The sequence below is a fragment of the Hemicordylus capensis genome, chromosome 1 (genome assembly GCF_027244095.1).
Source record: "Hemicordylus capensis ecotype Gifberg chromosome 1, rHemCap1.1.pri, whole genome shotgun sequence".
Classification (NCBI taxonomy): Eukaryota; Metazoa; Chordata; class Lepidosauria; order Squamata; family Cordylidae; genus Hemicordylus; species Hemicordylus capensis.
The window spans coordinates 21756427-21769879 of NC_069657.1; the positions used below are offsets into that span (position 1 = coordinate 21756427).

General features: G+C 43.3%; 1 protein-coding gene across 8 annotated transcripts in view; it reads left to right on the forward strand.

Annotated features, from left to right (window-relative positions):
* Positions 1-1970: 1970 nt before the first annotated feature.
* CDC42BPB (CDC42 binding protein kinase beta) overlaps positions 1971-13453 on the forward strand; it is a 174891-nt gene continuing 163408 nt past the window's right edge. For 3 of the 8 annotated variants that reach the window (XM_053257816.1, XM_053257842.1, XM_053257826.1), the window contains exon 1: positions 1972-2936. In XM_053257816.1, the coding sequence (XP_053113791.1) occupies positions 2759-2936 (178 nt within the window). In that variant the 5' untranslated portion in view covers positions 1972-2758. Of the gene's footprint in view, positions 2937-9215; positions 9253-13453 lie in introns of those variants that run through there. The other 5 variants (XM_053257836.1, XM_053257853.1, XM_053257862.1 and 2 more) reach the window with 3 other exon arrangements.

Consider the following 13453-nt stretch of genomic DNA (forward strand, 5'->3'; position numbering starts at 1 on the left):
ATTCCTGGGGAACCCCAGTTCTTACTTTCTTCAATTTAGAGAACTGTCCATTTATACCTACCCTCTGTTTCCTGTCCTTCAACCAGTTACCAATCCACACATGAGACCATCCCCTTATCCCATGACTGCCGAGTTTTCTCAAGAGTCTTTGATGAGGAGCTTTGTCGAAAGCTTTTTGAAAATGCAAGTATACTATGTCAACTGGATCATCTTTATCTGGATGCCCGTTGACACTCTCAAAGAACTCCAAAAGGTTGGTGAGGAAAGATTTACCTTTGCAGAAGCCATGCTGGTTCTCCTTCAGCAGGGCCTGTTCTTCTATATGCCTAACAATTTTATATTTGACAATGCTTTCCATCAATTTGCCCAGAACTGACATTAAGCTAATTGGCCTGTAATTTCTCGGATCCCTTTTTGGAAATTGGTGTTACATTGGCTACTTTCCAGTCCTCTGGTACAGAGCCTGACTGCAGAGATAAGTTACATATTTTTGCAAGGAGGTTGGCAATTTCACATTTGAGTTCTTTAAGGACTCTTGGGTGGATGCCTTCTGGTCCTGGCGATTTGTTAATCTTTCATTTTCCCACACAGTTTAGAACATTATCTCTCATCACCTCTACCTGACTCAGTTCCTTATCCTCTGTCCTTGCATTTCTTTTGCCAGAGCTCCTCAAACTCTGTTTTCACTTCCCTTATTGTCTCCTTGCATTTCTTTTGCCAGGGTTTACATTTTTGTTCTCTTCATTTGGACAGGTCTTCCAATTTCTGAAGAAATTCTTCTCATCCTTTATAGCTTCCTTGACTTTACTGGTTAGCCAAGTTGGCATCTTCTCGGACTTGGTGGTACCTTTCCTCCTTTTTGGTATACATAATAACTGGGCTTCTAATACTATGGTTAACATAAGAAACTGTTGACTATTGAGTCAAACCATTGGTCCATCTAGTTTAGTATTGTCTACTCTGATTGGCAGTGACTCTCCAGGGCAATCCTATGCATGCTAGTTAGTTGGCTGAAGTTATTTGGTCTTACTGCCAATGAAATATGGGGAGAATTGCAGTCTAAGTCTCTGAGGAGACCCACTTCCACTCTGAGGAGACCCAGTCTAAGTCTCTGAGGAGACCCACTTCCTCACAAAGGCAGCAGTCATCTCAAGGTACCAAATCTTTAAATTATGTTTTATGTAACAAATAAAGAACGATTACAAAGTCAAAGGGGAAGATGCAATAAGGAGGCATTACAAATAGGATCTTATAAAGTACTAGGAGTGTGCAACTCCACTCCAAGATAGATTCTTAAAGGGCATGTTCAAGGAATAAAAAGGTATATCTGATTGAAAAGTCTGAAAAGCAAACATCACGACCCCAGCCTTGTACACCTGTATGACAGACAGACATTCAACAGAGCAAGATTTTTCTACACTTATTATCAGCCTGGTGGGGAAGGCTACACCATTTCCCACTTTCACGCAGTTGTTCCAAGTCACTGGCGTCCTGCCCAGGAAAAGAATAAAAAGTGACAAGAACCTTAGTGCAGCACCACCGTTTAGTTTTCGTAGGCAACCGACTTTTCTATCCTACAAACCTAAGTACCGCATCTGCCAGAAAGGAAGGGCACTCTAGACGATCCTCTTAAGGAATAAAGGCTCTACCTGTAAAGCTCTACCTGTAAAGGAAGAGGACTCTGAATTTAAGACGACCCCCGATTGCGAATATGAAAGAACTTTGGGGGAAACCTAGTCTCAGATTCAGGTAACTAGGGTAATTATTATTATTATTATTATTATTATTATTATTATTATTATTATTATTATTATTATTTCAACAAAACCAGGTACGAATATGCTGATGAGAATCAACACGCTGCTTCCTCTTGGAGAGGAGGAGTGAGGCTTGGAATCAGTGCCGAGGAAACCAAGGATATTCCCTGCAAGGGCTTTTTTTTTTCCAGGTTGCACAACTAGCGAATCTGCCGAGCGCTCCCCCCCCCCTCTTCCCGGATGGTCATGGCCGGGGCAAGCCGCTTATTCCCAGCAACTACGGCAAGCGACTAGGTCCAATTCCCTCTGGCTTCTCCTCAGACCACCCTTCCATCCCTTTCGCCCGTCCCATCCCGATCCCAGACGCCCGCGCGCGGGGACTGGGGGGAGGTGGGGGCGGCGCGGAGGAGGAAAAGGAGAGACGCCGGCGGCGTTGGTGGGGTGGGCGTCACTGGCCGGAGTTGCTGCTGCTCTTCCTCCTGCTGGGAAAGGCACCTCGCCGCCGGGGAGCCCTGAGGAGACGAGGCGGCCGTCCTTGGCTGCCGCGCGGTGGCCGTCGCAGCAGAGACCCCTCAGTCACCGCGGCCGCGGCTTCCTCCTCCTCCTCCTCCTCCGTTGCCAGGCGAAGCGAGAGGGCGGGTCCGGAGGGAGGGACCGGCCCATGGACCAGCTGGGCCTGGCGCTGAGCCTGGAGGAGCCGCCGCCGCCGCCGTTCCGGGAGGCCTCGCCAAATGCGGGCGTAGCGAGGAGACGAAGCCGCCGCCGCTCCAGCCGGGCCCGGGGCCCTTCATCGCCGGCCCTCGCAGGGCGCTGAGGGAGGCGCGGCCGGAGAGTCGGATGCCGCCGCCGCCGCTGCCCAGAGCCTGAGGCGGCGCCTCCTCCTCTTCCTCCTCCCTGCTGCCCACTTTCCTCGCAGCCTCGGCCGCTCCCTCCTGCGCCTGGACGGACTGACCGACCGACTGCTCGGCCCTCTCGCCCCAGCCGCCGCCGCCGCCACCACCATGTCGGCCAAGGTGCGGCTGAAGAAGCTGGAGCAGCTGCTGGTGGACGGGCCGCGGCGCAACGAGAGCGTCCTGAGCGTGGAAGCGCTGCTGGATCTTCTGGTCGGCCTCTACACCGAGTGCAGCCGCGACTCGCCGCTGCGGCGAGACCGGCTGGTCTCTGACTTCCTCGAGTGGGGTGAGAGCTGAAGCCGGGGCTTGGGGGGCGTGGGAGCGGAGCGGGGCTCGGCTGGGCCTGGCCAGGGAGGCAGCGCCGGGGTGGCAGAACTTAATGAAATGAAATCTTGTGATTTGGGATACGGGGCGGACCTTTCAGGGGGGCTGTGTGTGTGTTGCTCGTGAAAAGAAAGAGAACATCCTCTGCGAAGAATGCAGAGACTAAGAGGCACCTTTTTAAAGCGACGTTTTTCTCTTTATTTTTTTAGCAGCGGGGAGAGCATCTGTCCTTATCCAGCCCCAGCCCAGCATCCGTCTAGTGGCTCTTGTTGGTGCCTCCCTTGTCTGCCTGCCTTTCTTTCTTTTTTAAAGATTGCGACTCCTTTAGGGACACAAAACTGTTGTGTCTTTGTTCTTCTGTGGAAACCACGTTGAGAACTTTTGTTGAAAAGTGCTATCTACATATTCGGTGTAGTAGATTGAGATGGGGTGGTGACCCCTTCAGGTGTGTGCATTGCTGACTGAACAGAAAGTGAACATCTGCTTGTGTGGGAGCCTGAGGTGGTAGTGGTGGTGGGGTAGGTTTGCATTTGTGTAGCCGGTGTTTGTGGATACTGGAAAGGATGGGAGGATGTAGACCTGTCACTTGGGGTTGGGCAGGGTAATTGTAATATTTGGGTATTGTGAAAGAGAGGTAGGGTTGTAGTGGTGGTTCAGAGGGAGAAAGAAGGGATGTCTTCTTTCTTGTCTGTTGAGAATACTGTAGGGCAGTGTGAAGGTGGGTGGCATTGTCTGATGAACAGGGATGGCTTGAGTCTGGGGACTGAAATGGGAGGGGAACTAACACAGATGCTCAGGAACAGCAGCATTGGAGTTGCTTAAGAGTGGATAGCAGGGCCTGTGTTGTGGTTGAGTGGGGTGGTGAGTGACTACAATGACTTGAGCATAGAAAGCTATTGCTCTGGCAGGGCCTGGAGCAGACCTTGTTGTAGATATTGGTGGTGATGTAAAGGGAGGCCTATCGATTAGTGTTCCATTATGAGTGTGGTAACAACAATGGGAGCAAGTGTTTAATGATTATTAGCAAGCGGGGGTTGTATAAAACACGGAGTAGGTAAAGGAAGGGAGAGGTGTGGCATTGTCCAAGTTTGAAATATGTGAAGGAGTATTTCCTGATTGTTAAGATAGCAATAAAGAATGTTTATTTGTAATATTTGAATACTGTTTTTTTAAAAGTTCTCAAAATGGCTTACATAGCATAGAACCAAGAAAATAGTTTTCTGTCTCAAAGGGTCTCACAGTCTAAGAAGCACAAGGGAGACAGACACCAGCAACCGACCTAGCAGGATGTTCTGGGATGAATAAGAACAGTTGCTCTCCCCCTGCTAAATAAGAGAGTAATCTCTGTAAAAGGTCCCTCTTTAGGCATCTCATGGGTGTTCCAGATTTGGAGATGGTATCAATGTTAATTGAGGATTAGCAGCAACTTCGGGATTTGGAATGGGAGATGGTAGGACATGGGACAAGCATTACTCATGAATGGTGGGTAAAACCTTCTAGCAAACATGGGTAGAATGCGGTCAGTCTTGAAGTAAGGGGGCTGAATGACTGGATTATTCTGTGATGGTTTTGCTAGGCTGTGTGACTTCTGATGAGGTGGGGAAGCTGGGTGAGCATTGGTTGAAGGGCTGGGTGGAGTAGGGAGAGCATTGACTCATGAATAGAAGCAGCAAGGATGTAGAAGGATAATGATGTAGCAGGAACATTGCTGAGGTGTGGAGGGCTGGAACTGTACAGCTGGGCTGGTGCAAATCTGGAACTATAGTTCTTGGCCCAGGCAGGATCAATGATTGATCCCAACTAGGCTCAGGGAGGGGAAGATTAATAATGTCTAGTAAGGACTGTACACTAGGAAGCTTGACTAACTGTTGTATTGGGACTGATTGATATATTATATTATGTAGTAGAGAGAGCCCAAGGCAGAAAAGAGAATTAAGGAATATAATATTGACTAGTGATGAATAGTGAAGTACAGGCAGAACATGTTCATGTTTGGATCTGAGGGGAGGAGATTTTACCTCTGAAGGTAAAGTACAGGGTGAGACTGGACTTTATTATTGACCTAATAATGAAGGAAACCAGTTCAGTTGTAGCAGTCAGGTGATCTTTTGGGAGAGATCTAGACTAGATCAAGGCTAGAGTCTCATTTTGGTAATATAGATAATGGAATTATTCCTCCCCTGTTTTAGCACAGGGGTACTCAACTTCAGTTGTGTGCAGATGCTGGACTGCAGCTCCCATTGTTTCTGACTATTGGACACTGTGGCTGGGGATGATGGGAGTTGTCGTTCAACAAAAGCTGGAGGGCCAAAGTTGTGCAGACCTATCTTAGAATGGCATTTGGGGAGGGGGATGCTTCCTACTGCTGGTTATAGTAAGAATTGTTTTCCTAAGCTGAGGAGCAAAGAGAACATTGGCTAGCAAACTGTATTTAAACCCATTAAATAAAGCTGTATTTATTGAGTTCCTTGCCTTGGAGCTTGAGATCTGGGTATTAGAACAGTACTTGTTGGACTGGGTTTTTGGGTATTGAGGGCTCTCGCTCGAATCCCAATTCACTGCCTTAACTGGGGCTGAGGAGATAGTGAAAACGGCAGCAACTTCCAAGCACTTTGCCCCTGGCACTAGTCTGTTTGGAATCAGAAGGAAGAAGTGTGACCCATACAACCTATGATATGTAGTATTTCCCAGTAAAGCTACAATCTGGTGACATTTTCTGACCCTTCAGAAACCTCACAAAACAGAACTGCATGATCATTTATCACATGGTGACCACTTAAAACTAGATAGGATGGAAGCATAACTGTGTGCTGGCTGGTTGTAGTCTTGGGCCACATGGTAAACATGTGCTGCATTTCTAAACAGTTATGACAACATGGTAAAAACTGTCTTCTGTCTGGAAGTTACAACTGATAGGCTCTCCATATGGGTAGAGCTACCTGAGGTATGGCAATCATGTGACAAACAATTTTGCCTGCTGTTTCTTTCATTGATTTCCCTGGAAACGAGGATAAGCCTTCCTTTTCTATAACATCAGGCAGCATGCGAGAGAATCTCTTCCTAGGAAATGAGGCTGGTTCTGCTTTTGCAAAAGGGCATATCAGCTGTGGCCCCTTCTTTGCTTCCAACTGAGATGTTACCACCCAAACCTGCAGATGCTGTAGAAATTATGCACGTTTTTGTTTAGATATCCTTTCATATCAGTGTCATCCATTTTGATACTGTATTTTTAGATACTCTATTTATTACTGCATGCCACCTAGAATGCCTGAGCTAGGTGAGTTAAAAATTGTACATAAATAAAAATGCAAGTAGAAAACATACCACTAAAGTATCTTTGGCTGGATGCCAGGCTAAGCTTAGCCTGAAATGCCAAGTTAATCCCATGACTTTTCTTAGCGTGTTCTACCTGGAACCGGTGGAGGAGAGGAAAAGAGAAGCAAGGCCTTAAGTCTGACTCTTTCAGCTTGAACTTGGTGTCCTGTTCCGGTCAGATTTGTTGTTAGGACTTTGCATGTAATCAGATGTCCAAAGGCATAAGGTAGACAGACAATTCTAGTGAGATTTTGCTATAATGTCACACTGCTAAATATACTGATAGTGAGCAGAATGTAGCAATTTAAACAGGCTGATATAAGATAAAGATTGCTCAGACAGTGACTTTGAAAAATGCTTCTGGAAACATGAATCGTTACAAAGTCATACTCTTTTCCAAGAGCGTTTTTCAAATTCATTGTCTGAGTGAGCTTTATTGTGGAAATATATACACCAGTTAGCACAGTATTCTCAAATGCTGGACATTATTGTTCTTGACTCTAGGAGTACTCCCATGTCTTTGTTTCTATAAAAATAGTTTGGTCTACAGTATACCTGAAATAGTTTCTGATTTGATTGGCTGGTTTTGAATAGCATTTATTATATGAACAACTAAATTCTATGGAATAAGAAATGGCGAGTGGGAGCAGCAATTAGGAATATCACAGTACATATTGCCTCTTGATTAAAATAATTATAATTGTTTTTTCTTTTCTCTCCCCAAAGTAGTTATTTTGTTGGAAGATTTCTTTTTTAAAAGAGGCATAACTTCCCTAGGGAGAGCTACATGTGAACTTTGGTGGACAGGTGTGTCTTGCTAACTCTAAGTAAGCAGCACTTACTCTGAGTAATATTTAGTAGTGCACTAAAATGTGAGAACAGCTGGTGCTCAATTTCTTTAGGAATGATTGCTCTTTGTTATACATTAACCAGCTAAGAGGATTCACTTCCTGGAGTCATCTGTTGACGTCAGTAATAAGATTGCCAGCTGAATAATTAAACACTGTCCAACATCTGCTTGGGAAGCCCATAGTATTGATTAGTTGTTTTGTGGTGGAAATATGGTATGCCTCCAAAGTGGATTCTCTTTTTTATATTTGCGTAAATTGATGCTGATAAATTGCTTTATAGTAAAGCTGTTTGAAGATGATAATGTGTACTGCTTGAGGAGGACCTTTTTGTACTAGTTGACAAGAAATTGGCAGGTATGTTTATAGAGGCAACAACTTCCGGGTTCAAATCCCAAAATAACATTATCATTGTCGTATGACTGATAAATGTTATAGGAATGGCTTATGGTCACTACTTCTGTAAGTAATTATCACAGTTTTAAAAGCATGGGTAAAAAATAAGCTTGGAAACTTTTTTTAAAAACAGCTAACGGTTATTGATTTATTTTTATTCTATGTATAGCCTGTCTCATCCCAAGGCCTCGGGGCAAATAACAATATGTTAATAGCAACTCTGTTACATTGATTAATCCCATCCCATATCATCTTGCCTTATCCTTGGCCACAATAAGTCAGTTTGACTAAAAAGGTCTTAATAGTGCTGTTGTTGTTGTGGACTATGTATTCACTTTGAAATATGTATATCCTGTCTTTCAATACAGCTTTTAAAGGCAGTTTTCACCACAGTGGTTTCTAGGTGTCTCTAGTAAAACTGGCGGCTGAATCCTATGACTCCAGGCAAAAGAATGCTGCTGTGACAACACTTAAGATGTTACAAGTGTTTAGTCGTTTGTATTCCAGTGAGTGTCTGAGGGTTTGGCTGGTTTATGGTTCTTGACATTTAGTACATAGGTTTTGTTAAGTTTACATTTTGTGGCTATAGCATTGTATCAGCGAAAAGTATGTCTGTTCTCCTGTTTGACACAAGCAACCTGGTGCATAATATTCTCCCCTATCATCGCACCCTGCCTCCATCTAAATATAGCTTGTGCTAAACTTTACACAAAGCAGATGTTCTGGTGTGTAGTTAACACTGTTCTGAGTTGTTGCATTGGTACAACATGCTGGCTCATATGTGCTCAGTAAGGGATTAGATGGCACTTAATTCTTGTAATAGGTAAAATACTCATGTGAACTACTTCTGATGCTGTTGGGGATATATAATTGGTAGAAAAGATTGCATTAAAACCAGGTAGATATTAGAAAGAAGTACATTTCAGTCTACATAAATATGCCTGTTATAAGAAAAGCCCAAGTTATTTCTCTGACTTTTGATCTTTCACTGGGCCGGTAGCACAGATAAGGAAACAACAAAGGAAATGCCAAGTTGTTGAACATCCTGAACTTTAACAACACACTACTTTGCTGCTATCAGTGACAGTTTTCATATTCTCAGCTACTATAGACAACTTGTTAATTTGTCTTGCATTACAGTGTGTATAACCTTAGTTGCACTCGGGCAGCATTAACAAATAGTTGAACATTAATTCACACATAGAAACCAGTGTTTGCTGTTGTCTGTTTGTGTGGCATGTTACTTCAACATTATGTTTTGCCAAGATCCTTCAAATGGGGAAGGGCCATAGATCAGTGGACTTTGCAACCAGAGGATTCTCAATTTAGTCCTTAGCACCTGCAGCCATATGGTTGTCAGTTGTCAGGAAGCAGGGCTGAGAAAGACCTCTGCCTAAGACCCTGGAGAGCTGCTGTGAGTTAGAGGAGACTATACTGGGTTGGATGGATCATTGGTTTAGCTCAACATAAGAGCTCATATGTTCAAGTGCATGACTGAAATATCTGTAACTCAAGGCTTGATAAATCCCAGGTGCCAGATAGCCATGGCACTTAGAAATTTAACCATGGTGGCTTGGCTAGGATAGTCAGTGGTAGAGTTACTTAATAAAGTCTTTGTTTATTCCAGGCGCCCTGTTTCTGTTCATCCTAGGCACTTGTAAAGGGGATAAAGAGAAGCCCATTTATCACCCTTCTCTACGATGTTCATCACCAAGTCTGGTAATTTTGTCAAATGTCCATTGTTTGGCCCCTAACTTTTTAAGCTGACTTGTAGAACCAAATAAAATTTGTTAAGGCCTCCTGTAACTGTCAATAGCTATTATCAGTTCAGATAAACTGAATGCCAACTTTAATTTTACTCTGTATTTGTTGATTGAGGACAGTCTTCGTTTTTCGTGATTCTTCTGGAATCATTCTTGCAGGAATGAGACGCAGGGTGGATTTGATTTAAATCAAACTGATTTAAATCACGATTTAAATCACTAGCAGGGTGGATAAAAATAAAAAAAATCTGATTTAAATCAAAAAAATCGGATTTTTTTGATTTAAATCGGATTTTTTTGATTTAAATCGGATTTTTTTATTTAAATCGGATTTTTTTGATTTTTATCCACCCTGCTAGTGATTTAAATCGTGATTTAAATCAGTTTGATTTAAATCAAATCCACCCTGCATGAGAGAGAGTTATCACTCTTGTTGGAAGAATAAGATTAGGCTTGTTGAAATCAACTCGATAGTTTTAAGGATATATCAGCTCTTGAGTTTTGTGGCACACTTTGTCAAGTCATAATAGAGAGGTGGCTGCTACTCAATTAAATAAAAGGCAGGGTTGCTTAATAAATACAAAGACTTGATTTCATTGTGGCCATCCTTATGATGAAGCAAAGTGAAGCACCCATTTGTGGAAGGAGATTTCAGCAGAGGCAATATTTTCCTGCCTCCAGTTTACTTCGCTATGTGATAAAATGTGCTTAATTTCAGATAGCATGGTTCAAATTTCAAATTGATATTCAAAAGTAGGTTTCAGATAGTAACTTTTTCTTTACCTGTTCTATGTCTCTCTTTTGTTTCCATGTTGAAACTGTAGTAACTGTTTATATGTATTAAAGAATCGCACTCTGCATCTCAATTCAGTTGCATGAGATGTGTGATGTTAAAACAGTAGTCTGAACTAGGACTTCTTTTTAACACCAACTTGAAATATGGTTTTCTGTTGCTCAGAAGCATCAGAGCAAAGTTTGTGATTTGCCATGAGGCATAGTGGGCTATTGATTGAGAAATACAAGCCAAAAGACCCCACTGAGCATGCAGATCTCATTGTGTGGTTCTTTGGATTTTGGATCATGCATTATAAGACTAAAGTAGACCAAGATGGTAATGAATCAAGCTTGGAAAAAGGAATAAGAACTTAGGAAGCTGCCTTATATGGAGTCAGACCATTGGTCCATCTAGCTCAGTGTTGTCTACACTGACTGGCAGCAGCTTTCCAAGGTTTTCGGCAGTAGGGATGTACACAAACCTGTTCAGAGGCCCTTTTATTTGAAACCTGGCCGGCTCGAAGGTTCGACAGGGTGTGTGTATCCACCTTTAAGGATGCACTCCCTCCCCCCGCTGCATTTCCCCCACCGGTGCATGACTTCCCCAAAACCTGTTGGGGCAACAGCATACCTCCCTGATGCCCCGTTGCCCTGTTTTCTGGATATACCCAGAAGTACTAGACCTGCCTGCACATCTAGGGCATGTGCACAAAACTGACACGAGTGCGTCTAGTACTTCCGGTTATATCCAGGCGGCAGGGAGGTATGCTGCCACCCTGATGGGCTTTTTGGAAATCTGCTGCCCGGGGGGTGGGTGGGTGTAAGTGCATCTCCCCCCGCCCTTAAAGACATCCCCCCTGCTGTCGAACTAGCCCCTGCCATTCCATGCACATCCCTATCAGGCAGCAGTCTTGTTCATCCGTACCTGGAGATGCCAGAGAGTGAACCTGGGATCTTCTGTATTCAAGCAAACAGATGCTGTTCCACTGAGCTATGGCTCCATCTCTTAAGGGGAATATCTTACTGTGCTCACATGCAGTCTCCCATTCAAATGCAAACCAAGGTGGACCCTGCTTAGCAAAGGGGACAGTTCATGCTTGTTACCACAAGACCAACTCTCCTCCTGGGGTTCCTCCAGGGAGTGCTCCTGTTGGGGTGCTGAATCCAAAGGTTGAGCAATAGGAATAAATAAATTTTTATACTTATATCAGAAGCTTACAGATTGTTTTAAGTACACACAAGTTATTGATAGTTATATTCTGTTTAAAAATATTATCCATGCATTTTGGATAATAGGTACTAGGAAAGCAAAGATATACAGGCTGATGATCAGTTTTATAAACTATTACAAAGCGTGTCTTGAGTATATCATTTTAGTGAAGAATATTTGGATTATCCATGTATGCAGGTAGAGCTTGGTACCTTTTTGTTAGGTTAAAGTATCTGAAGCAAAAAGTTCTTTAAGGAAGGGCAAAACACGAGTTTGATTCTGCATTGTTATATTACTGTAAGGGTTGATTAGAAGGCATGAGGATGTCTCATTCTTCCATTTCAGTCTGTTGAAGTACACAAGTTTATAAGTGGGGTTAGTACTGGCAGACTTATGGGCAGGGATGAACAGAAAATGGTTTGACATGCTTAGTGATCTGTACACCAATTATTACAGGCTGCTGCTGACTCCAGCGTCATTTCTTAGTACTATTTGGCACAAAGAGTCCAACTACTTAAGCAGAAGAATCAAGGAATTAACTGATCTTTAAAAGTTAAGGTTACTATACGGAGCCTTCTAAAAACCTCAATCCTGCAATAAGGAAAGGCAAACCATGTTGACAAATTTTATTTGTGTGATAAGCATTGATCCAATTCAGATGTCATATTCTGGTTCCTCACATCATGGTTAAGAGGAGTGGGGAGATGCCATGGGTGCACAAACACTTTCCCCCGAATCCTTTCCCCACCCACATCACAATTCCCTCCTCAGTTTCCATGTTCTAACCATAATTGCTGTGACATTGGAATCAAGGAAACTATGGTTAGTACTTACCTCCAGATCAAGGTTTACAATCCTTACTAGAATCTTAAATCATGATCTGGAGCAGGGCTGCATGGCTTTGACTCTCCTGAAGATGTTGGACTGCAGCCCTCATAATCCCTGACTACTGGCCACGTTGACTGGAAATTATGGGAATTTTGGTCCAAAAACTGTTAGAGAGCTTGGAGAGGAGATTTCTTTATCTACCCCAGTTGCAGCGGACGTGCACAGGTAAGGAGAGCACTGCTAATTAATGTTGTCTGGAGACATGGAGAGTTCTAGAACTCTCCATGTCTCCAGATAATATTAATAAAGTAGCTTATTTAGGTATTAATTTTTAGGCTTGTTTAGGTATGAATAAAGTAGCTTATTTATAAAGCTACTTTATAAATAAAGTCGCTTGTTTAGGAAATCCACCAGGGAGATAGATAAGGCCTACATGCCTTGCTGCTAGATACATACAGGAAGAGGGGAACAGAGAAGGTGGAAGTCTCTCTTTCCAGGTGAGAAAATGAAACCTGAGATTGTCAGTCTAACAAAGGGGAAGTAGTGTACAGAAAGCATAGTCAGAGAGGGGATTCCCTTGCTCACTACCTCTACCCCTAATGCCTCAGTGGTCAGTAGGGTTGCTGGTGCCAAGAGTGGATGCCATCATGCATCTCCAACAAAAACAGCTGGAGGGCTGAAGTTGTTCAGCCCTGATCTAGAGGTTAATGCTAATCATATTTGCTAATCATGACAGACTCTATTTAGGGGAAACAAAGAAATTGAGGTGGGAATCCTCCTGTAAAATTATTTATCCCTCACTCATTTTTCATATACATTTTCTACCTAAACCCATAAACACCTGGGCTATACCTGTTATCAGATACACTGCAGGAATAATAGACTGGACCCAGGCAGAGCTAGAGACGCTAGATAGTAAGACCAGGAAAATCATGACCATCAGTCATGCTCTGCACCCCTGCAGTGATGTCTATAGGCTATACCTCCCTTGCAGCTCAGGTGGAAGAGGAATGCTGCAAGTCCATCAAACAGTAGAGGAGGAGAAAAGAGGCCTTGAAGAATATATCAAGGACAGTGAAGAAGATGCACTTGAAATGGTCAATAATGCGAAACTATTCAACACCAATGAAAGAAAGCAGGCCTACAAGAAAGAACAAGTCAAGAACCGAGCAGAAAAATGGAGAAATAAGCCACTGCATGGTCAATATTTGCACAATATAAGTGGAAAATCAGACATCACCAAGACCTGGCAATGGCTTAAGAATGGCAACTTGAAGAAAGAAACAAAGGGTTTAATACTGGCTGCACAAGAACAGGCACTAAGAACAAATGCAATAAGAGCAAA